This window comes from Triplophysa dalaica, chromosome 11 (genome assembly GCF_015846415.1).
Source record: "Triplophysa dalaica isolate WHDGS20190420 chromosome 11, ASM1584641v1, whole genome shotgun sequence".
NCBI lineage: Eukaryota > Metazoa > Chordata > Actinopteri > Cypriniformes > Nemacheilidae > Triplophysa > Triplophysa dalaica.
Window position 1 is genome coordinate 19113645 of NC_079552.1, and position 22230 is coordinate 19135874.

General features: G+C 39.9%; 1 protein-coding gene across 2 annotated transcripts in view; it reads left to right on the forward strand.

Moving 5' to 3' along the window:
* fbxo9 (F-box protein 9) overlaps positions 1 to 22230 on the forward strand; it is a 24127-nt gene continuing 1897 nt past the window's right edge. The window contains exons 1-12 of one of the 2 annotated variants that reach the window (XM_056760490.1): positions 1 to 186; positions 556 to 642; positions 2778 to 2900; positions 3020 to 3077; positions 4757 to 4856; positions 18959 to 19089; positions 19173 to 19287; positions 20693 to 20811; positions 20888 to 20978; positions 21059 to 21154; positions 21244 to 21337; positions 21440 to 21594. In XM_056760490.1, the coding sequence (XP_056616468.1) occupies positions 184 to 186; positions 556 to 642; positions 2778 to 2900; positions 3020 to 3077; positions 4757 to 4856; positions 18959 to 19089; positions 19173 to 19287; positions 20693 to 20811; positions 20888 to 20978; positions 21059 to 21154; positions 21244 to 21337; positions 21440 to 21594 (1172 nt within the window). In that variant the 5' untranslated portion in view covers positions 1 to 183. The remainder of the gene's footprint in view (positions 187 to 555; positions 643 to 2777; positions 2901 to 3019; positions 3078 to 4756; positions 4857 to 18958; positions 19090 to 19172; positions 19288 to 20692; positions 20812 to 20887; positions 20979 to 21058; positions 21155 to 21243; positions 21338 to 21439; positions 21595 to 22230) is intronic. The other variant, XM_056760491.1, reaches the window with a different exon arrangement.

Here is a 22230-nt window from a genome sequence, read left to right on the forward strand (position 1 = left end):
CGCAGGAGTTCGAGCTTTGGCTGAAGCAAAGAGTGTTGTTGTCAATTGACTCATCGTGATGGCTGCCGTTTGGCGAGCCCGCAAATTTGTCCATTGTTGCGTGCGCTTTTCTGATCGTGATCTGTGAATAGTTCGATTTAAGCACGATAAACGCGAAATAAACTACGCCCAAAATAATCTGATATGGTTAGTAAACTTTGTGTTTCTAAAATTAGCCAGCATGCTAGTTATGCATTAACATTAGCAGGCTAGCAGTCATGAGTTATGACGTGTAACAGATGTATCAGAATCAAAAGCCTAAAATGTTTACTGTGGTCTATAAAGTTTACGTTTCTGTAAATCAAAACAATGCCCTATAGCTATGTTTATATGCATTGAATAAATGAATGTGAAAGTGACTTTTTGCTTTGTTAGTCTTGTTTTTCACACCAAATATGGATTTGCTTATAACGTAGTTGTAAAATCATAGAGCTTTGAGACTCGCTTGACTTAATTTTGTCATGTGTGTGTAATGGTGGATTCTGTATGGAGTTACTCATAATATGTTATTCCTAGGCTGAAAGCATCCAAAATACCGATGACACTGTTGAAGGAGGGGAAGATGAAAATACTGAGGATTCGATAATGCAAGTTAGTGAACCTGTGGGTGTCTTTAAGACATGTGAAAACAATTGAAATTATCTTAATTATGGCTTTTGGTTTTAGCAATACAAAACATATGACATAATAATGAGTGCAGATGAATATTGATGGTAAAAATTTTACTATCCACCAAATTTTTTATTTATCAAAATTGCATATCAAATGTAATAATCTTAATATAAAAAATTTCAACGTGCGTTTTCAAAATAGGAGTGCTCCGATCAGGATTTTTGGGGCCGATCACCGATCCTCGGTCACTGAAATCTGTATTGGCCGATACTGATCACCGATTACAGGAGCTTTCTCAGTACCATTATTTATTAAACTATATTTAAAAACAATTTATATCAAGTATTCAAATTAAGAGAAGAGAAAGTCTCATGAATTAACAAATGAATATTAGTAACTAACATACTTACCTAAAACATAGCAGCCTGTGACATGAGTCGCAATATAGTGGCTGTGATGAAAGCAAATTCATTACATTCTTTTATCTGATAATCTGATATTTATTTATGCTTCTTACTGTCCTTGCAGTAGGGTTGATGCTTTTAAAAATGTCTCTGTTACTGACAGCCGTGGAGAGGTTGCTCTACACTTTTATTTTAGACTTTGCATTTATTTATTTAATGATTCTGTTGTCCGACATAAAATAATGATCTAATTACAACCAAATGTTAATGTTCATATGACCAATCAGTAACAATGACAGGTGCCTGTAAAAGGTGTTTTGTACTCGCAAGAAAGCTGTGGTTTGGTCATGTATGTGCTGCTTCTGCCGCTCACTAACCAGAGAAAACACAGAGAGAGACATTTTTCCACTCACTGAAAGCTATTATTTATCCAAAAAAAGATGCTATTTTATGAGGTAAAAACTCTTTAAAGACGGCACCACAGCGCGCCTGTGTGTATGCGTGAACGGGAGTGATGGATGCATATGCACCTCGAGTCTCTGCTGACCACATGCCCGTTTAGCAAAACTGACCAGGCATTTGAGAGTAAGCTAATGAATTGTAAACACATGTCCCATCGCGATAGACTACCTGTTTCTGATCACAGTCATGTTAGAATGTTTTGGTTGCTTCCCGACTCATGGAATTTGCATAGTATACACGTTTCAGATTGATAATGTATTGTCTTTTTCACACACCCTGTAGAATTGCCAGACCGGTAAAGCCATTTTCATAGAACGTAAAAAAAAATGTCGGCAATTTTGCGTCATCTGATCAGCTGACGAACCAGACTGTATCACAATGTATGATTGGTAATTACGTAAAGTTGCGTGACGTAAAAGGGAATGTTTTGCTAATGGCTCCCTGTAACAGTGTTCAATGTAAGGAAGGAAGGAGGCAGGAATCGGCGAACATTAAACCAAACTTTTAATAAAATAAAAAAATCGGTCGACTGCCGGCCACACAAACATAATAAAAGATAACATAAAATAATAAAACAAAGCAGATGGAACGAAGCAAAGCTGTGTGAAAACCTGTCATCTGAGAGTGACTGGACTATTGCTGCTTGTCAGGGGCAGGGTGTCTATCTTTTCTGTGCAGGAGAGCGAATCTGGCCATTTTTTACCACCCTGGGAGCGTATAAAAATGCAAATATTTGAATCTGCTTGCTTTTCCTGCGGTTGATGCAGCATTATTTCCATGCGCTTATCTGTATATGGTCGCGAATCGGGGCGGAACTCGATACGTAGAGCAGAGGAGAATTATAAACGCACGACAATGTAGAGACAGAAATGAACTGCCCCCACGTAGATAAGAGAAGTACCATAATGCTATTTAGTTTGTTTAATAAAAGAACAAGGTATAAACATGTTCTGTAGGAAAGGTAACCTTAAATGGCTTCTCTTGAAATTTGGAAGTACGTAGAAAATAAAATTGTCTTGATTTTCAAGTGGGGTTCCGTTCGAGCGTCAGGGGCGCCCCCCTAAGGCAATGGTAGGGTAAACACTGATACTGTGTATGGTTGCGAATGTGACAGATACAATTTGAACCAGAACCACAATCTCAGTAAAATGTTTTTTAAGTTGCCCATGAACGATTGGGAAAGATATTGAAATTCATTGATCAAAAGGTTTATCTCAGATAAACAATGATTGGTTAAAAAGTTCATGATTGATGTTTCAGTTGGAGCTCAGTGCTTTTAGGGCAAAGTGGATGTCTGAGCTTCAGCCCAGCGCAGGTGAACAGACAAGTTTCTCTAAGATTGCAGACCTGAAGAGAAAGCAAGAATTGGCTAAAGAGAAAAAGGTACACATAATTATTTACTGTTTGTGCCATTCACTCTACACATTATAGATACATTTAAAAAGTGATACGATGACCCGGTGCTGTATCCCTCACGTGACCTTAACCTGTCATTTTCATAGGCCCGAGAGCTGTTTTTAAAGGCTGTTGAGGAAGAACAGAATGGGGCTGTTTATGAAGGTTTGTTTTTAGAAGATTTGCACATATTAGATTAGAGATATCTAGAGTTACAGTGCATCCGGAAAGTATTTACAGCGCTTCACTTTTTCCACATTTTGTTATGTTACAGCCTTATTCCAAAATGGATTAAATTCATTATGTTCCTCAAAATTCTACAAACAATACCCCATGATGACAATGTGAAAGAAGTTTTGCTTTCCTGTAGCTCAGTGGTAGGAGCATTGCGTTAACAATGCAAGGTTGTGCATAGGATAATGCAATGTATGTCGCTTTGGATAAAAGCGTCTGCCAAATGCGTAAATGTAAATGTAATGAAATCTTTTCAAATTTATAAAAAATTAATAACTAAAAAGCACATGTACATAAGTATTCACAAAATTTGCTAAATACTTTGTTGAAGCACCTTTGGCCCCAATTACAGCCTCAAGTCTTTTTGATTATGATGCTACAAGCTTGTCACACCTATTTTTGGGCAGTTTCTCCCATTCTTCTGGCAGGACCTCTCAAGCTCTATCAGGATGGATGGGGAGCGTCGGTGCAAAGCCATAATCAGATCTCTGAAGAGATGTTCAATCAGTTTCAAGTCTGGTCTCTGGTTGGGCCACAAAAGGACATTCACAGAGTTGTCCTGTAGCCACTCCTTTGTTATCTTGGCTCTGTGCTTAAGGTCATTGTCCTGTTTGAAGATGAACCTTTGCCCCAGTCTGATGTCCAGAGCGCTCTGGAGCAGGTTTTCATCAAGGATGTCCCTGTACATATCTGCATTCATCTTTCCCTCGATCCTGACTAGTCTCCCAGTTCATGCCGCTGAAAAACATCCCCACAGCATGATGCTGCCACCACCATGCTTCACTGTAGGAATGGTTTTGGCCAGGTGATAAGCAGTGCCTGCTTTCCTCCAGACATGACTTTCAATCTTTGTTTAATTAGACCAGAGAATTTTGTTTGCCATGGTCTGAGAGTCCTTCAGGTGCCTTTTGGCAAACTCCAGGCGGGCTGTCATGTGCCTTTTACTGAGGAGTGGCTTCCGTCTGGCCACTCCATCATGCAGGTCTGATTGGTGTAGTGCTGCAGAGAGGGTTGTTAATCTGGAAGGTTCTCCTCTCTCCACAGTGACATGCAGGAGCTCTGTCAGAATGGCCATCGGGTTCTTGGTCACCTCCCTGACTAAAGCACTTCTCCACCCAATCGCTCAGTTTGGCCGGGTTGCCAGCTCTAGGGAGAGTCCTGATGGTTCCAAACATCATCCATTTATGGACTTGGACTTCATCGCTTGGTTTGTGCTCTGACATGCACTGTTAACTGTGGGACCTTATATAGACAGGATTGTGCCTTTCCAAATCATGTCCAATCAACTGAATTTACCACAGGTGGACTCCAGTCAAGTTGTAGAAACATCTCAAGGAAGATCATTAGAAACAGGATGCACCTGAGCTCAATTTTGAGTGTCATGGCAAAGGCTTTTTTCGTTTTTTATTTTTAATAAATTTGAAAAGATTTCAAACAAACTTCTTTCACGTTGTCGTTATGGGGTATTGTTGAATTGTTGAATTTTGAGGAAAATAATGAATTTAATCCATTTTGGAATAAGGCCGTTACATAACAAAATGTGGAAAAACTGATGCGCTTTGAATACTTTCCGGATGCACTGTATAATTTTCTTTTTTTTTATGTCACAGCAATCAAGTACTACAAGAGTGCAATGCTGCTGGTGCCAGACATTGAGTTTAAGATCAACTACAGCAGAACTCCTGATCCAGACCGGGTTGGTGGGAGCTAGTAAGTGCTTTTTATTGTTTAGTATATCCGATGTTCCCATTGTTTGAAAAACCAGGACATTACAGATCATGTAGTGTTTATGTAGTGTTTTCCAGGTTTCTAAAGTACTGGAGATTTCATTGTTCAATATCCTTTTTTTTTTTTATATTTCAAAGGTTAGATATTGCTCATGTAAAGAAGTTGCAAAAGCTCGCCAACCATAATGGAGTAAGATTTGTGAGCCAGCCATTTTTTTGGGTCAAGCTATGAATTGGAGTAGATACATATTGTATCCGTCAGTGTTCTTATTATTAGGGGTCCAGCCACAAAGTGGTGCAGAGGTGTGTAGGGTGAACCAAAGCATTGTAAACAAAACACAGACATCAATTTCACTCAAAGCATGTGGTTCATGTCCTGCATTTTTTTAGTGCTGGGACGGCTCCATATATCAAGTTTCAAATGATCTCCAAATCCAGCGTTATATCCACAGTTTATATAACATTCATCACCCAATTGCAGTGAACAATCAAAGACCTGAACTTCGGGAACGTATGCTTTCTCTCTCCTGCACACAAGTGATAGTGACGTCTGCCCATGCTCCTTCTCCTGCTCTCCTGTCGCCGTGCGAACTTTTCCGTGAGAATTGTCCAAATACGGGTGTAAGAAAAGTTATTGTGAAACAGTTTTCTATGTTCGAAAAAAAAATTCAGAAACCTGTACGACCGCTGGGGGAGTGCATCGAGCAGTGAAATACTACGTAATACTCCCGACTCGTTTTTTGACAATTGACCATGTTAAGCATGAGAAGACAGCACTTTTAACATTGTAAAGAAGGCAGAATCCATGACACATCGTTGCAGGGCCGCCTAAAAGTAAATGTGCTGCTTAATAGGTATCCAGGGCAATTTTGATATTATGCTCTTACTTTTTTGTTTATGTAAGAACTCAAGGAACTACGTATTGAACTAGATTTTTTGTTATGAGCCTACAGGAAAACTACCTTATAGTGCATTACAATAATTAAGTCTTGACGCCATGAATGTATGGATTAGCTTCCCTATAGTGTTGTCACGGTACCAAAATTTCTGTAGTCTGTACCAATGGCAGTTAAATTCTATGGTTCTCGGTATCAAATTCGATACAATAGGCAAAACACCAGTACATGCTAATTGAAACACAATTTTATAAGTAAAGCTCATCGTTGATATAAATGTTAAAAAAGCAATGCCATTTTGTAAACATGAAGTAGAAGTTAATTTTTGCTGAAACTGTTGTATGCTCACTGGGTGCTCACTTTTATGCTGATGAACATCCTCCTCAGTCTGCTGTATATAAGACAAAAAGAATAAACCTCAGTAAATCAACTGGCTGAACAAACATGCATATGCAATATTTGAACAAACCTCAGTTTTTATACTGCATTTACACAAGATTACTAACTGTATATAAAAATAATAAATGCAACAGATAGATTTTTCTTTATTTGGTTTTAAAAGCTAAATTTTAAAAAGAGTTAATCTATTCAATTTATTTCCATATATTTTGGATAGTCCTATATAAAATAGGTACTGTAAACCACATAATTTTCTCCCGTTGATCTTACCCCATTACAGGTATAGAAGCATTAAATGATTAATAAGGACACTTTACTGGATTAGCATTGACGCTAACAAATTAACACGCAAACAGGGACATTTATTTGAATGTAATCTTTAACTTAACATATGGTACAACATTCATAATGCAAACGCATAATGCAGAATTTGAAATTTACCGATTGAATTTGTTAACTTTAATCCGGATGCTTCCTCCTTTCACCAAAAAACTCTGTTAGTTTTCTTTGTGATATGATTTTAATCTGAAGTATTTCTGAGCGCATCTCTGAGTGGATCGGAGCCGCGCTTATCTGCTCATCACGTCTTAATTCGTCTATGAAACGTTTCCGACTGACAACCTGTCAGACTGAGCAACAGTACCCGGTTGACCCGGGACGGCGGTGGTTATGAAAATTAGGTACTGCCAACTTTTTTATTTTTAGATAACGACTTGGACCCGAAGTACCTGGACATTTGACAACTCTACTTCCCTGCATCTGTTAGTGACAGCATATGACGTAGTTTTGATATATCATGGCTATCAAATGATGGATTACTATCAAATAAAATAGTTTCGTGAGGCTTTGAGGAAATATAGAGTTGATTATCATCAGCATAGCAGTGAAAGCTAACTCTGTGTCTCTTAATTATATTCAAAGAGCAGAGGCACTGAGAAAACGGTTGAATAATTAAGATTTAAACTATTTCAAAGCTATTCCATTAATGCCGATGTAATTTTAAAGTCTATGTAACAGTGTGCTGTGGTCAAGGGTGTCGAATGCAGCACTAAGATCTAGCAGCACCAATAACGATATACAGCCATGGTCAGACACCAAAAGCAAAACAGTTATTACTCTGAGCAAAGCAGACTCTGTACTGTGATTCCAGACTTGACTTCTTCATTGATTTCATTCGTTTGAAGGAAGGAACATAATTTAGTTGAAACTATTTTTTCAAGAACTTTGAAAATGAAAGGTAGATTCGATATAGGTCTGTAGTTAACTAGTTCCCTGGGATCGAGTTGTTTTTTTTTGACAATGGGCCACCTATATGCTTTAGGCACATATCCTAGTGATCCAGGATCTTTAATTTCGAGGAGCATCTCTTTCAATAGATTTTTAGGTATAGGGTCTAGCATGCATGTTGTTGATTTAGATTAGGGATGCTCACATTGACTGTTTAACCGTTAACCGATCGTTAAAATTTTGACTGCTTAATATTATCAGTTAAACAATTTAAAAGTTGGTTATTTTCATTTTAATTATATTAATTGTCTTTTTTTAAATAAAAATAATGTAATACGTTTTTAAAATAACTATTCAATCGTACATGTTTTCAGTTTTCTGTATGGTAAAAGAAAAACATGCATTAACTCACGGAGCATGCAGACCTATGTGCTCTGAAACGGTTTCGAGACAGATTAAAATCCGATCATGCAAATCACTTTCAGAAACTGGACATGTGTAATTCATGTGATTTGTGGAATTACTAAAATTTAAAAGCAGAGCTGTGTCGTTAACATTGTATCTGATAGGAATGGTGCAGCGATCTTACATGAGTAAAACATTTTTGTACTATGCGTCGCTATTGCTTTGTTAGAGATCGCTTGATGTGCCCTGAGCACTAGTCGCACAAGATTAGTATTACCTGGGGACCTCTAGTCATCTGTATTAATTGCAGAGGTTGTCTGTGATCTTAATCCCGTGGGAATTGGCCTTGTCTGTAGATTGTAAAGTAAAAATTCCCTCACAAATGACCTACCATAATTTGATGAACACAAAGGTCCTTTAATAATGGCGGCGCGTGTCGCTTTCCCGACAATGCAGTGTTTTGTTTGTTAAACAGTTTGTGTTTGTTAGACAGTTTGTCGTGTTCATCTCTTCTGTCTACGTCGCAATATAACTTCATCCGACAGGCTTTGCCCTACATCCTCAAGAGCAAAACTCATAACAATTTGGACATTGAAACAGAGACACTACTGGAGCTCAGATTACTTCACCGGCATGCGACTACACCGGACTCGACTGCCACTCCTTCCCCGGAACGGAAACGTCAGAAGCGGTGTGCGAGGAAGTAGAAGAGGGGCAAACGCGGAGTAATCCAGGCTCGCATAGCGGCTAGTCCATCTCGCCCAGCCATATCGTCCATCAGCCTGGCAAATGTTCGATCCAAGGACAACAAAATGGATCAAATACGACTGTTCAAAACTCTATCAGCATGTTAACTTCCAAACAAGAGGGGAAAACACATTGGATATTGTCTACACTTCCCACCAAGGAGCATAAAAGGCCTCCCACACATTAAGCTGCTGTTCCATCACACTTCAAGGCCACCATCATATCTGTGCCAAAGAAACCTGCTCCAACCTGCTTTAATGGCTATCGCCCTGTGGCACTGACCCCCATCATCATGAAGTGCTTTGAATGGCTAGTCATTTTTCACATCGAGTCCATCCTCTCCCCCTCCCTGGACCTCTTTCAGTTTGCATACCGAGCCAACCGTTCCACAGAGGATGCAATCTGTTCTGCTCTCCACCCAGCCCTCACCTACCTGTACACATCAGACTCATATGTGAGAATACTTTTCATAGACTTAAGTTCAGCTTTCAACACTATAATAACTCAACAAATCGTCTGTTGTCTGGATAAGTTGGGGCTCAACACCTCCCTCTGCAACTGGCTGCTGGACTTCCTCAGTGAGTGGCCACAAGCAGTACGAGTCGGCAACAACACCTCGAGCACCATCACACTCAGCACAGGGACCCCCCAAGGCTTTGTGCTCAGTCCCCTGCTCTTCACCCTCCTGATTCACGACTCCACACCAACCTACAGCACCAAACACATGGTAAAGTTTGCGGACAATACTATTCTGGTGGGTCTCATCACAGAGTACGACGAGACCCACTACAGGAAAAAGGTCAACCTTTTGACCATGTGGTGCAGAGACAAAAACCTCCTGCTGACTGTCAGCAAAACCAAGGAGATTGTTGTTGACTTCCGGAGAGGCGACATCAAACACCTACCACTGACCATCGATGGTGCTGCTGTGGAGAGAGTGAGCAGCACCAAATTCCTGGGAGTGCAAATTAGCGAGGACCTCTCCAGGACCAGCAGCACTGCATCACTGGTGAAGAAAGCTCAACGACACCTCTACTTCCTTAGCAAGCTCAAGCGAGCGAAAGCTCCCCCACCCATCATGTGTTCATTCTACATGGGCACCATTGAAAGAATCTGTCCACTTTGTGGTGCGGGAGCTGTACTGAATTCAGCAGAAGAGCACTGCAACGCATAGTGAACACAGCTGGTAAGATCATTGGTGCCCCACTCCCTTCCCTGCAAGACATATACACCACCCGTCCCCCCTCTAAGCCACCTCGATTGTGAGCGACGCCAGCCACCCTGCACACAGTCTGTTCAGCCTCCTGGCTTCTGGAAGAAGATATTGGAGCCTCCGTGCCCGCTCCACTAGACTCACTAAACGCCTTCTTTCACCAAGCTGTCAGGACGCTAAACTCTCTCCCCTCTCTCCTCCCAGCCCCATCCTCCAGGCTGTCAGGAAACTGAACACCCCCCCACCCCCACTATACTGTTTACACTGTTTATACCGTTTACTGTACACTATTTATACTGGCTGCTATTTATCACACTATATATATATAGAATATTGTATTTGTATATTGTTTATAAGAATGTCTGTCGTGCCTGTGCACTTTATCTGTTTCACCGCGGATGAATGAGAAAACGTACTCTCGATTCTTTGTATGTCTGGTGCATGTGAAGAATTGACAATAAAGCTGACTTGAACTTGAATATAAGTCATGTGCCAATCAGCACTTCTCAACTCAACTTTATTTATATAGCGCTTTTTACAATTTTCATTGTTAAAAGGAGGTGTACATGAGACAAATTGACTACAAGAAAACAACTAAAACAACAAGTCATACACCTGTAAAAACAAGAAAAAGGTGAAAACACAAAGGACAAACATAAAAATGCGCCACACACACAATATGCATACATACTTACATACATCACCATAAACGCAGACACGCAAACACACTCGCACACACGCACAGTGAAAACACACATTTGAGATAAAGCAGAGAGAACCACAGGTAGAAAATTAAACAGACTATACATTCCTATTTGCAATATATTATTTATGTAAAACTTCTGAATTCTAAAGCAGCCGCCCCGGCCAGGCAAATAGTGCAAAACCGTATGCAAATGGTGCCGAGGAAACCAAAACTCCAATAGAGAAAAAAAAACTCAGGAGAACCCAGGCCCAACCAGGGTATTCCATTTCCCCTCTGGCAAAAGCTCAACAGTGCTTGCACAACAAGGCTAAATAAAATATAAATAAACTACTAATAACATGAATTATAGATTTAAGATTATAATTAACAATCTAATAGCATTTGAATTTTTGTAGTGAAATCGTGTCAAGTCGCCGCATCCTTTATCCAGCTCTATCATCTCAGCTCTTGTCAGGTCACTACTTCCCATTCTCACCTCTGCCATCAGGTCTGGGCATGAACTGCATCCTGCGGTAACCATGGAACAAAGAGACAAGACTGGCTGAGAGTAGATTACTTTTCTGCACTCTTTGATGCAACAAGTACATACATTGTTGGATGTGTTCCTGGTTCCGGTTGATCTAAATAATGCAGCCTAAATCATCTGAGGATTAATATTATGGAAGTGTAGCATATGCAAGATTGAAAAGATACGTCTTTAGTCTAGATTTAAATTGACAGAGTGTGTCTGCCTCCCGGACAGTGCAGGGAAGAATATTCCAAAGTTTAGCCGCTAGATAAGAAAAGGATCTACCACCTGCACTTGATTTTGAAATTCTAGGTATTACCAACTGACAGGAGGCCTGAAAGCATAATGCACGGGGAGGACTGTAATACAATAGAAGTTCACTCAAATACTGCGGCGCTAGACCATGTAGGACTTTATAGGTAATAAGCAAGATCTTAAAGTTAATACGATGCTTTATAGGTAACCAGTGCAAGCTTGACAGAACCAGGGTTATATGCTCATACTTTTTTCTATGTGTAAGAACTGGAGCTGCTGCGTTTTGAACCAGTTGGAGTTTTTGTAAAAGGCCTGCAGGGCAACCACCTAAAAGTGCATTATAGTAATCTAGTCTTGATGTCATGAATGCAATAATTAATTTCTCTGCATCTGACAGTGATAGCATATGATGTAATTTAGATATATTCTTAAAATGGAAAAATGCAATTTTACAGGTGTTGGTGACATGGCTCTCAAATGATAGAGTACTATCGAATACAACAGCAACATTCTTAGCTGACAACAAGGATTTTATGGAGCATCCGTCAATAGTTAAGCAGTATTCTTGGTTGTTACGAATGGCAGTTTTCGGTCCAGTAAGAACACTTCTGTTATGTCCGAGTTCAGTAGTAAAAAATTGTTACTCATCCAGTTTTTTAAATCGACTATGCATTCCATTATTCTATAGAACTGCTGTGTTTCATGAGGCTTCGAGGAAATATAAAGTTGAGTATCATCAGCATAACAGTGAAAGCTAATTCCGTGTCGCTTTATTATATCTCCTAGAGGTAGCATGTATAATGCGAAGAGCAGAGGCCCTAAGACTGAGCCAGTGTGGTACACCGTAATTGACTTGCAATTTATGGGACAACTCATTGTTTATTGCTACAAATTGAAAACGGTCAGATAAATAAGACTTTTTTTGAAACCATTTCAATGCTATTCCGTTCATGCCGACGTTATTTTCGAGTCTGTGTAGGAGTATGCTGTGGTCAATGGTGTCAAATGCAGCACTAAGGTCTAGCAGCACCAATAACGAAATACAGCCACGGTTAGACGCAAAAAGCAGATCATTCATAACGCAGTCTCTGTACTGTGACAAGCTCGAAATCCAGACTGGAATTATTCATTAATGTTATTCATAAAAGGTAAATTCAATATAGGCTTGTAATTCCCTAGTTCTCTAGGATCAACTTTGGGTTTTTTGACAAGGGGCCTTATAACAGCCACCTTAAATGCTTTAGGCACATGTCCTAATGTCAGAGATGAGTTAATAATACTAAGAAGAGGATCTATAATTTCTGGGAGCATTTCTTTAAGTAGTTTTGTAGGTATAGGTTGATGATGATCTAATGACTTTAGACAGTTTATCGTGATCTACGGTAGAAAATAATTGCAATTTCTCCTTAGGGGTGCTGTAGTTAGTTTGTTCACCGGGTTTCACTTCTGGTTGCATTGTTATAATTTTTTCTCTAATATCTTGGATTTTACTAGTGAAAATAGTTAATTAATAGTAAATAAAAACCTACGGTTCTGATGGTTTTCTTGTATTAGTGATGAAATGTAGGCGGACGTTTTTGGCATTCCTGTATTTTCGAGTACTATCCTTCCATGCCGTACGAAACACCTCTAATTTAGTTTTCTTGAAGTTCCGCTCCATTTTCCGGGTCGCTTTCTTTATAGCCTGAGTGTGTTCATTATACCACGGTGTTGGGCTGCCTTTTTTTATCTTCTTTAAACGGAGAGGCGCAACTGTGTCTAATGTTTCTGATACGGTGGAGTTAAAATTTTCAATAGTAATGTCAAGATCTTCAATGTTTTTACTCATAATAGAGAATTTAGACAATTCAGGCAGATTATCGAGAAACGCATCTTTGGTAGTTGAAGTAATCTTGTGGCGAACCACAAGTTTACTGAAGAGACATTCACCAAGGTACTGTACCTTTAAAGGAGGGAGGAGTTAGTTTTAGTGTTGTGTTCCGTTTGTTAATATGCATGGTTGTTTTTGTGCTCACTCGCTGTTCAGAGTGTGATTTATTAAAATGGAGCGTAAAGCTGTCTCGACGCATCTTCGTCTCTAAAGACAAGTTATTACGGCAATCAGTGTTCTGTTCTTTCATTTGACATATTGTTTGTCCATATATTCTTTACAGAAAATTTACTGTGGGCCATTAAATTTGCGTGAAAATGGGTGAAATTTGGGTGAAAAACGCTGGCGTAGGCTGGCAACTTTTTTTAAGAGGCTGGCGGGGAAAGAGTTAACAATATGTGAATGATGCACAACACATTATCCAGAGTTTTGTGGACAAATAAATGGTAATATATTGGAGGTGTTAAGGAGCAGGTTGTTGTTTGAGCACCATATGGCCAGGTGCCGGACCTCCTCCCTGTAAGCAGTCTCATCGTTGTTGTTGATGAGACCAATCACTGTTGTATCGTCTGCAAACTTGATGGAGTTAGGTCCGTTCACAGGCCTGCAGTCAAGTGTGAAGAGGGAGTAGAGAAAGGGGCTCAGTACGCATCCCTGTGGTACACCAGTGTTGAGGGTGATGGTTGTGGAGCAGATGTGGCCTACCCTAACAAGCTGAGGCCTGTTCGTCAAGAAATCCTTAATCCAGTTGCAGGTTGAGTTGTTAATGCCTAGGTTTCCAAGTTTGATGATAAGCTTGGAAGGGATGACGGTATTGAATGTAGTGCTGAAGTCTACAAACAGCATGCGTGCATAAGTGTCCTTATTGTCCAGATGTGTGAGCACGGAATGCAGCGCCATGGACACTGCATCATCTTTGCTCCTATTGCTACGGTAGGCAAATTGGTATGGGTCCAGTGTGGATGGTAGAGAGTCTTTTAGGTGTGCCAGGACCAGCCGCTCAAAGAACTTCATAACAATGAGTGCTTCAGGGCGGTAGTCGTTCAGTCATGTCGGGCTGGAATGTTTCGGAATGGACACAATGGAGGTGGATTTAAAACATGCTGGAACCACTGCTTGGGCGAGGGACAGGTTGAAGATATCCGTGAAGACCCCATTGAGCTGCTCCGCACATGCCCTGAGTACGCAACCTGGGATGCCATCTGGGCCAGCAGCCTTGCGCGCGTTTATCTGGCTTAGTGTAGTGTAAACATTTGTGGAGTTTAGTGTGATGATTGGGTGTTCAGTAGAGGGTGTGAGCCTGGTGGCGGGTTCCTTATTGTCTCTCTCAAAGCGTGCATAAAAGTCATTAAGCTCGCTCAGGAAGTCAGCATCTGTGGCTATGGGGATGGAGTGGTTGGGTTTGTAGTCACTAATGGCCTGGATGCCCTGCCACATGCGTCGAGGGTCAGAATTGGAAAAATGCTCGTCTAGCTTCAACTTGTAGCAGTGCTTGGCCTTTCTGATGCCCCTCTACAGATTTGCCCTGGAAGTACTATAGGCCTGTGCATCACCTGATCTGAAGGCAGTGTTGCGTGCTTTCAACAGGAGGCGCACTTCCTTGTTCATTCATGGCTTCTGATAATGGTATAGGGTGATCTGCTTCTGAGTTGTGACACTATCAATGGTGATATTGATGAAGTCCAATACAGAGGAGGTGTAGCTGCCTTTGTCCGTGTGAGAGCCACTGGTGGCCTGAGAAGCAAACATACTCCAGTCTGTGTGTAGAAACCTTTCCTGGAGTATAGAGTCAGCCCCTGCAGGCCACACTTTGATGTTCTTCACTGATGGCTTCACACGATTAATGAGAGGTGAATACTTGGGGGTGAGGAACAAAGAAAGGTGATCAGATTGACCCAAGTGGGGGAGGGGGGTCGCGGCGTAAGCTTCAGCCATGTTTGTATGGACATGATCCAAAGTTTTGTTTCCTCTTGTGTGGCAGGAAACATGCTGGTGAAATTTAGGGAGCACTGTCTTTAAGTTAGAGTGAATAAAATCTCCCGCAACAATAAATGCAGCCTCCGGGTGAGCAATCTGTTGTTTACTGATGGCTGCATGAAGTTCTTTCATAGCAAGCTTGGCATCAGCATCCAGTGGAATATAAACAGCCGTTATAATGGTGGAAGTGAATTCCTGTGGCAGATAGAACGGTCTACATTTAACCATGAGAAACTCAAGGTTAGCCTAGCAGTTTCTCCCGACAATAACAGAGTTCGTGCACCAAGCTTTGTTGACATAGATGCACACTCCACCTCCTCTTGTCTTACCGGATACCTCTGCCGTTCTAACCGCCCCCCGTAGTGTGTTGTAGCCCGCTAACTCAATAGCGTTGTCCGGTATGCCGCTGTGTAGCCATGTTTCCGTGAAGATTATGACATTGCAGTTCAAAAGTCTTTTGTTGTTGATAATGCGGAGTCGAATCTCATCCATTTTGTTCACTAATGACCGTACATTAGCAAGGAAAATGCTGGGTAAAGAGAGGCGGTGTGGTGTTAGCTTCAGCTTAGCTCTTAGCCCTCCGCGCTTCTTCCGCCTTTGTTTACGATCTCGACGCCACCGGCGAGCACTTCCGCCCGGCCGTGTGGGGTGCGTAGCATCGGGTGCTTTGGCGATCTCAGGGAAAAGTTGAATGTTGCTTATAAGACTTCCGGGAATGGGCAAACCGATATCCAAAAGCTCATGCCGGGTGTACGATGTGAATGCACAACTGTTCTGAACGAACAGGCCCGAGATGAGCAAGAAAAACACTATATAAATGCTAAAACTGGAGAGACGCTGAGCCTCGCGATGTTCACGCGCCACCATCTACGCCATCACACAATAGTGTAACAATACAAAGTGAAAATCTGCAAATTTACGCAGTGATTACAATATATCATATTTGCCAGTTTTGTATGTCCATCTATATTTGCCATCATCTGAAGTCTTCATGAGTGTTGGTGTCATCGGAAGTCTTCACAAGTGATACTGGAGCCAAACTGTAGCTACTATAATGTCTAGTTACTTTTGGATGTGCATCCCTCGGAGGGAGAAACAGGAAAGCAAAAGGAGAAGGATAAGCATAACTGCTGTTTGTATTATTTCAAGCAAACGATGATCATGTGCATTTTTTATTTCATCTGGAGAACAAGGTTACAAGATGTGTTATGTGAATGCTTGACCAAAAATATGTGTTTTAATCTAGATTCAAACTGGGAGAGTCTAGGAGTCTAAGCAAAAACTCGCTCTCGCTGGGCAGTAGAGTGAATAAGAATGTTTTGCGAAGTCGCCGTTTTTTTCAGAAAGTAGCTAGATTTGTCGCTTGTCGCTTTTTGAAAAATAAGTCAATAAAGGTCTCTGAAAAGTCACCAAGTTGGCAACGCTGGCTTCAACAGTCTTAGGCCAACCCAAATGCTCTCATTGGATGAGATGCTTGGTGTTGCCATTCCCCAGCCAGTACCTTTCAACATCCCACCCCTTTTTTGACCAATGGTTTGTCTGCACCTTTCAGAGCCAGTGGCCAACAAAAGAAAATTATTAAAAAAGAAAAAATAGAGTTAATGAACGATAAAATAATGTTGGCTTTAATTAATTAATCCATTAACACAATAAATATGTGTTAACTTTCCCAGCCCTATTTTAAACAATTGAACGAATCATTCAAACCTCATTGAACCAAAAAAAAGTGGAATGTGAATGAGCTTTGCTCATTTAGAAAGACTGATAAATTCTGTTGGCTCTTGTGGGCTACAAATGATAAAAGCTTGAATTTGATTTTAAAGGTATAGTTGAAAATTCTGTCATCATTTACTGACCCTCAAGTTTTTCAAACCTGAATACATTTCTTTATTCTTTTAAACACATTAAGAAAGATATTTGGAAGAATGTTAGCAATTTTCAGTTCTGGGACATCATCCACTACCAACAGTGTTCTGTTGAACACAAAATTTGATGTTTTGAAGAATTTAGGAAAACAAACAGTTTTGGGCCCTTTTGACCACCATTTATTTTCTTCTACTATAGAAGTCAATGATGTTCCAGAACTGAAAATTCTTCCAAATATCTTTCTCGGTCTTCATCAAAACAGAGTAATTTATACAGGTATGAAATTACACTATGGTGAGTAAATAATGACATAACTTTTATTTTTGGGTGAACTATCCCTTTAAACAACTTTTCTGTTTGGTTGAATTTATTTGGTTGAATTTATATCTTCTAAAAATGTTTTTTTAATTTATTAATTGTCATTTAATTAAATTTTTCTCATAATAAGTTGTTTGTATATTTTTTGTCTATGCCACTTAAAGGTACGATAGGCCTACACTTGCATGAAATGATTAAACTTGTGTGCACAAGATCAGGATTGCACCACCTCTGCCTAATTTTGAGCCTGAAAAAAACTGGCTTGTTTACTTAATCCTAACTGCTATCTCGCTGTCAGATCAAATGCCTTTAACAGCGTTGCTTTATCCCGTTAGCTAGCTCTGCCCTCAAATGTGCTGTGCAATGCAAGCATGAAATGATTAAGCTTTGTCATAGCTTAGATCACGCAAATAATAGTGCAATTAAATACGATACAAGTATATACAAGCAGCCAGAGGTGGGGGACTTGAGTCACAATTTTCAGGACATGCGACTTGCTGGATTGAAGTAAGGAAATTACTTGACTTTGACTTGAGAGCAAGTGACTTGAGTCTTGAATTTACATAAAGTGGAAGACTCAACAATGACTTGAAGTACACCTTTGATGCTGCACAACTCAAACCGTGCCAAACATGGCAGACAACAGTCGAGCTCCACAATAGTCACTTTGGCTATAAGGACTTTGAACTGGACCGTGCCAATAAAAAAGATTTGCCAGATGCAGAGTATGCAACGCATCTGACACGACAACCACAACGTCAAATTTCATCCAACATTTCAAGAAACACAAGGAAAGATAAGAAAGTAATTTCTGTATATTCAATGTAATAAAACGGTTACTAATGTAATGAATGAATCATTTCTGTTTGTCATAATTTGGCCTTGGTTGTTTTTTTATCATATTAGAAATGCCTTATCTCATATATATATGTATAGGGGAATTTGGCTACAACAGTTTTGTATTCCCAATTTTAATATTGGGCGGCATTTTAAAATGCTAACGCCTATATTAAATGCCTATGTTAAATGTACATTTTCAAGTGTTTGTGTGGACTGCGTGTGGAAGCACGCAGCTCGCTTGTACTGCATGACAGGCTGACATGGATTTGCCGGTGCGATCACTCGTACTTAAAAAACTCTTTAAAACTCATTTTTTCATTTACTAATTTCCTTCAGAAGATTTAAAAATACGTAAATGTTTTTCAGGAAATTTAATGTACATATTTTTACACCAAAACCATTTTCAGAGGTTTACACCCTCCTGACTTTAAATGAATGGTATTGACTTTGTGGGCAGCACTCAATGTTTCTATCTATTGTAATAGTTGTGAATGAGTCTCTTGATTGTCCTCAATGTAAAAAGAGGAATCTCAACATCATACTCAAGACGTTACTGCTGGAGTCAAATTTCCAGAAATGCTGAAAAAGCAAAGATTGCGGAAGACCTGGGTTATTGTTTTAATGACTTTTGAAAAAATATTTGGAATCTTAACGATAATCCTCATTACTGTAATTCAGTGCAAAGAACTGATATACAATGTTGTTAATCAATCTTTGTAATGTTACAAATATACAATAGGGTTTTCAAACGAAATATAATGTTTATTTATGCCTTCTGATTTTAAACATAAATGTGACATTATTGTCTCTTTCTTGTGTGAGATAAGTGTTTTATTGTCACAATAATTGTCTGTTTAGCTTGGAGAATAACGAAAATGACGGGGAGATCGATGATCTACTTGCATATTTCCAACAACAGCTGACACTAGGAGATGCCACAATGAAGCTGTGTGAGCCTGAGTCGGACACCTCTCAGGTGCATATTTCAGGTAATTTTCACAATGCTGCTCGTCTCTTTGGATTTTACAGCCTGTTTCAGTTGAACTGAAAGTTTGTCTTTTCATGTCTACAGCTTTGCCCTTTGAGGTCCTCATGTATATCTTCCGCTGGGTGGTGTCATGTGACCTGGACCTCCGAGCCTTGGAGCAGCTTTCCCTGGTGTGCAGGGGATTCTATATCTGTGCAAGGTGAGCTTTCATGGCAAAAGTATTAGTGCTGTTTGTTTGCTAAAGCAAAGGTTTTAGTTATGGATTATTAAGGAATAACTTTATTTAAAGGTGTGATGAACGGGGCTTGTTTATTGTTATACTGTTGTATGAGGTCTACTTATGACGTTCGTTAGATTTTTACATTCAAAAACATTAAAGTCAATAAGAATAGGATATATTCTTCCCGGGTTTTCAGGCCAGCACTCCAAACGCTCGGCATGGAAGACTTTATAAGTAAGCGCCCACTGCTTTGATTGAATAGCAGTTTGCGTAGTTGGAGCCTTCTGTGAATTTTGTTAGAGACGCAACGTTAGGCTACACATTAGCATCATTCACAGTTTTCGCAGGGCATTAGTATTATCTGGAGACCTCCTGTGAATTATAAATTTCGTCCCCACATCAGTATTTCATGTGACACATTTTCAAGGGATGAATTTACTCAAATTTACTGACTTATTTTCTGGATGTGATGGCAAGGCTTTGCATAAAGTTTGTATAGCCTATAATTGTATTGGGTTTAATAATATATGATTGTACCTGTCAGCATTTGAGACCCGTGATCGCGAACCGGACAAAAGATCACAGCAATCGCGGATCTTAAATGTTATGAGAGTTTCCATGATAAATACACAAACGGGAGAATCCCGGGAATTTATGAATATTACCAGCACCCGAAATAATGCAAAAACACAAAACAGCCTCCAATATTCAGAAACGGTGGATAAAACCTTGAAAAATGATATTTGAGCCCGCCAAATCACAGTGATCCCGATTTGCACGGCCTTCAGATCACAGACAACCTCTGCAAGTATTACAAATGATTAGAGTTTCCTAGGTTAGATCTTATCTCGTGCGAATAGTGCTCAGGGCACATCAAGTGATCTCTAACAAGGTATTAGAGACGCATAGTACAATATTTTTTACTCGCATAAGATTCCTATTCCTATCGGATCCAATGTTATCGGCACAGAAGGGCTGGGCCGATAAACGATATCATATCGAATCACGATAGAATCAGAGCTCTAAAGTTTTGAACTGAGTTCAGAGTGAGATTTTGGTGGCAGTGACGGGGGTTTGGGTCAGCAACGGCAAAAATGGTCAGCAACCAAAATATTTATCATTTACTGCTTCCACAACTGTCTTCTCCACAGTCTCCTCCTCTTAACAGGCCACCTTTTTAGGCAGTTGATCCTTCAGAGCGAAGCATGAAAGAATGCTCATTTGCCTCTTCCCTAAAATCTTTTAAATATATGAATGCAATTGTATGTGTGGTTTATGAGGACTCTCCATAGAGTCACAAACCTTACCATCACAGAAAACTTTAGGCAATGCAGTGAGTCTGATGGAAAAAGGCAAAATATAAATGTTTGGTGTTTTCTTGCAGGGACCCTGAGATTTGGCGGTCTGCCTGTTTGAGAGTGTGGGGCCGGAGCTGCACCAAAATGCTGCCATTTCTATCCTGGAGAGAAATGTTTTTGGAGAGACCACGTGTACGCTTTGATGGTAAGCATGTGTTTGATAATTGTGTGAAGTATAAAGCACATACAACACCTAAAAAGGCACCTGTGGCTTAATGCAGGTGTTTACATCAGTAAAACCTCATACATCCGTCAGGGTGAAGAGTCTCTTGATGGCTTCTACAGGGCTTGGCACCAGGTAGAGTACTACAGGTGAGCTGTGATCTTTTTTGTCTCATAGGACTCAAACTGAAATACTTGCTGTCAGGGTTTAACAAAACTTGATGTTTCAGGTACCTGCGGTTCTTCCCTGATGGTCAGGTGATAATGTTGAATACACCGGAAGACCCTTTGGCCACAGTTCCAAGATTGCGTAGCAAGAACCCCAGGTATGTTTCCATTTAAAATTATGAGCCTAGTTTCTTGTTGTATGACTTAAAAAAATGAGAGGCTGGTATCATGTCTTTCATTTCCACAGGATTGACTCCACATTGTTTGGCCATTATCGGCTGTACCAGGATACAGACAATCAAACCGACGTGTATGTTGTTGTTTCCAAGAAAAAAGAGGAGGTTGGTTTGCCCATTAAAAAGTAGCCTTCTTTCCCTACAGTGCTATTTTATTAGTTTAGTATTTTTACAAAATAAATGAATTGAAAGGTCATCTTTCAACAGAAGGTGGCAGACAATCAGAGGAGCCGGTTCTGCAGGCGGAACCCTGGTCCTGAAGTAGAACGTTCCTTTCATGTTGGACTGCAGTTATCCTCTGGAGGGTGCCAGCGCTTCAATAAGCTGGTGTGGAGCCACCATTCTTGTTACATCACCTACAGGTATCTGGAACATTATCTATAATACTGCAAAATGGAAGTTTACCTGATATCAATCGGTTGCTAAAAGAATTAGCTTTTTCAAAAATGACAATGTTGTCCACTTGCTAAACATTCATTATCAAACTACATTTTGTACTTTATTATGCCCAACGTACACACATACTCCAGTGACAGTGACAACCACATTTAAATGCGAGTGAATTCACTAAAGGCGGGTGTACACCGTACAATTCTTACTATCGGTAGTTCGTAAGCACTTGTACATGTCAGGAGTGAATTTATTCGACAATGGTATGGACGGAGTCACACACACACGACAAGATCTGGTGACTTCTGAGGCAAGCATAAATTAGGTTTAAAACTATAGTTACATGAAGTTTTTTATTTGTAATCGTATCTCTCATTATTACGGTTACTGTATTTTTAATGCAAAATGCAGCACTGGTAAGCATAAGAGACTATTTTCTTCCAATATTAAAATGCAATTATTAATGTAACTTAATTTTTATATCTGTAGTAGCCACAAATGTATCATCCTTGCTTCTGTTTTGGTAGTGCATCCCTGACCCTAATGTTTACATAAAATGTTTAAAATGTCATATTTTACATATAGGTCAGATTATAGAAATATTTATT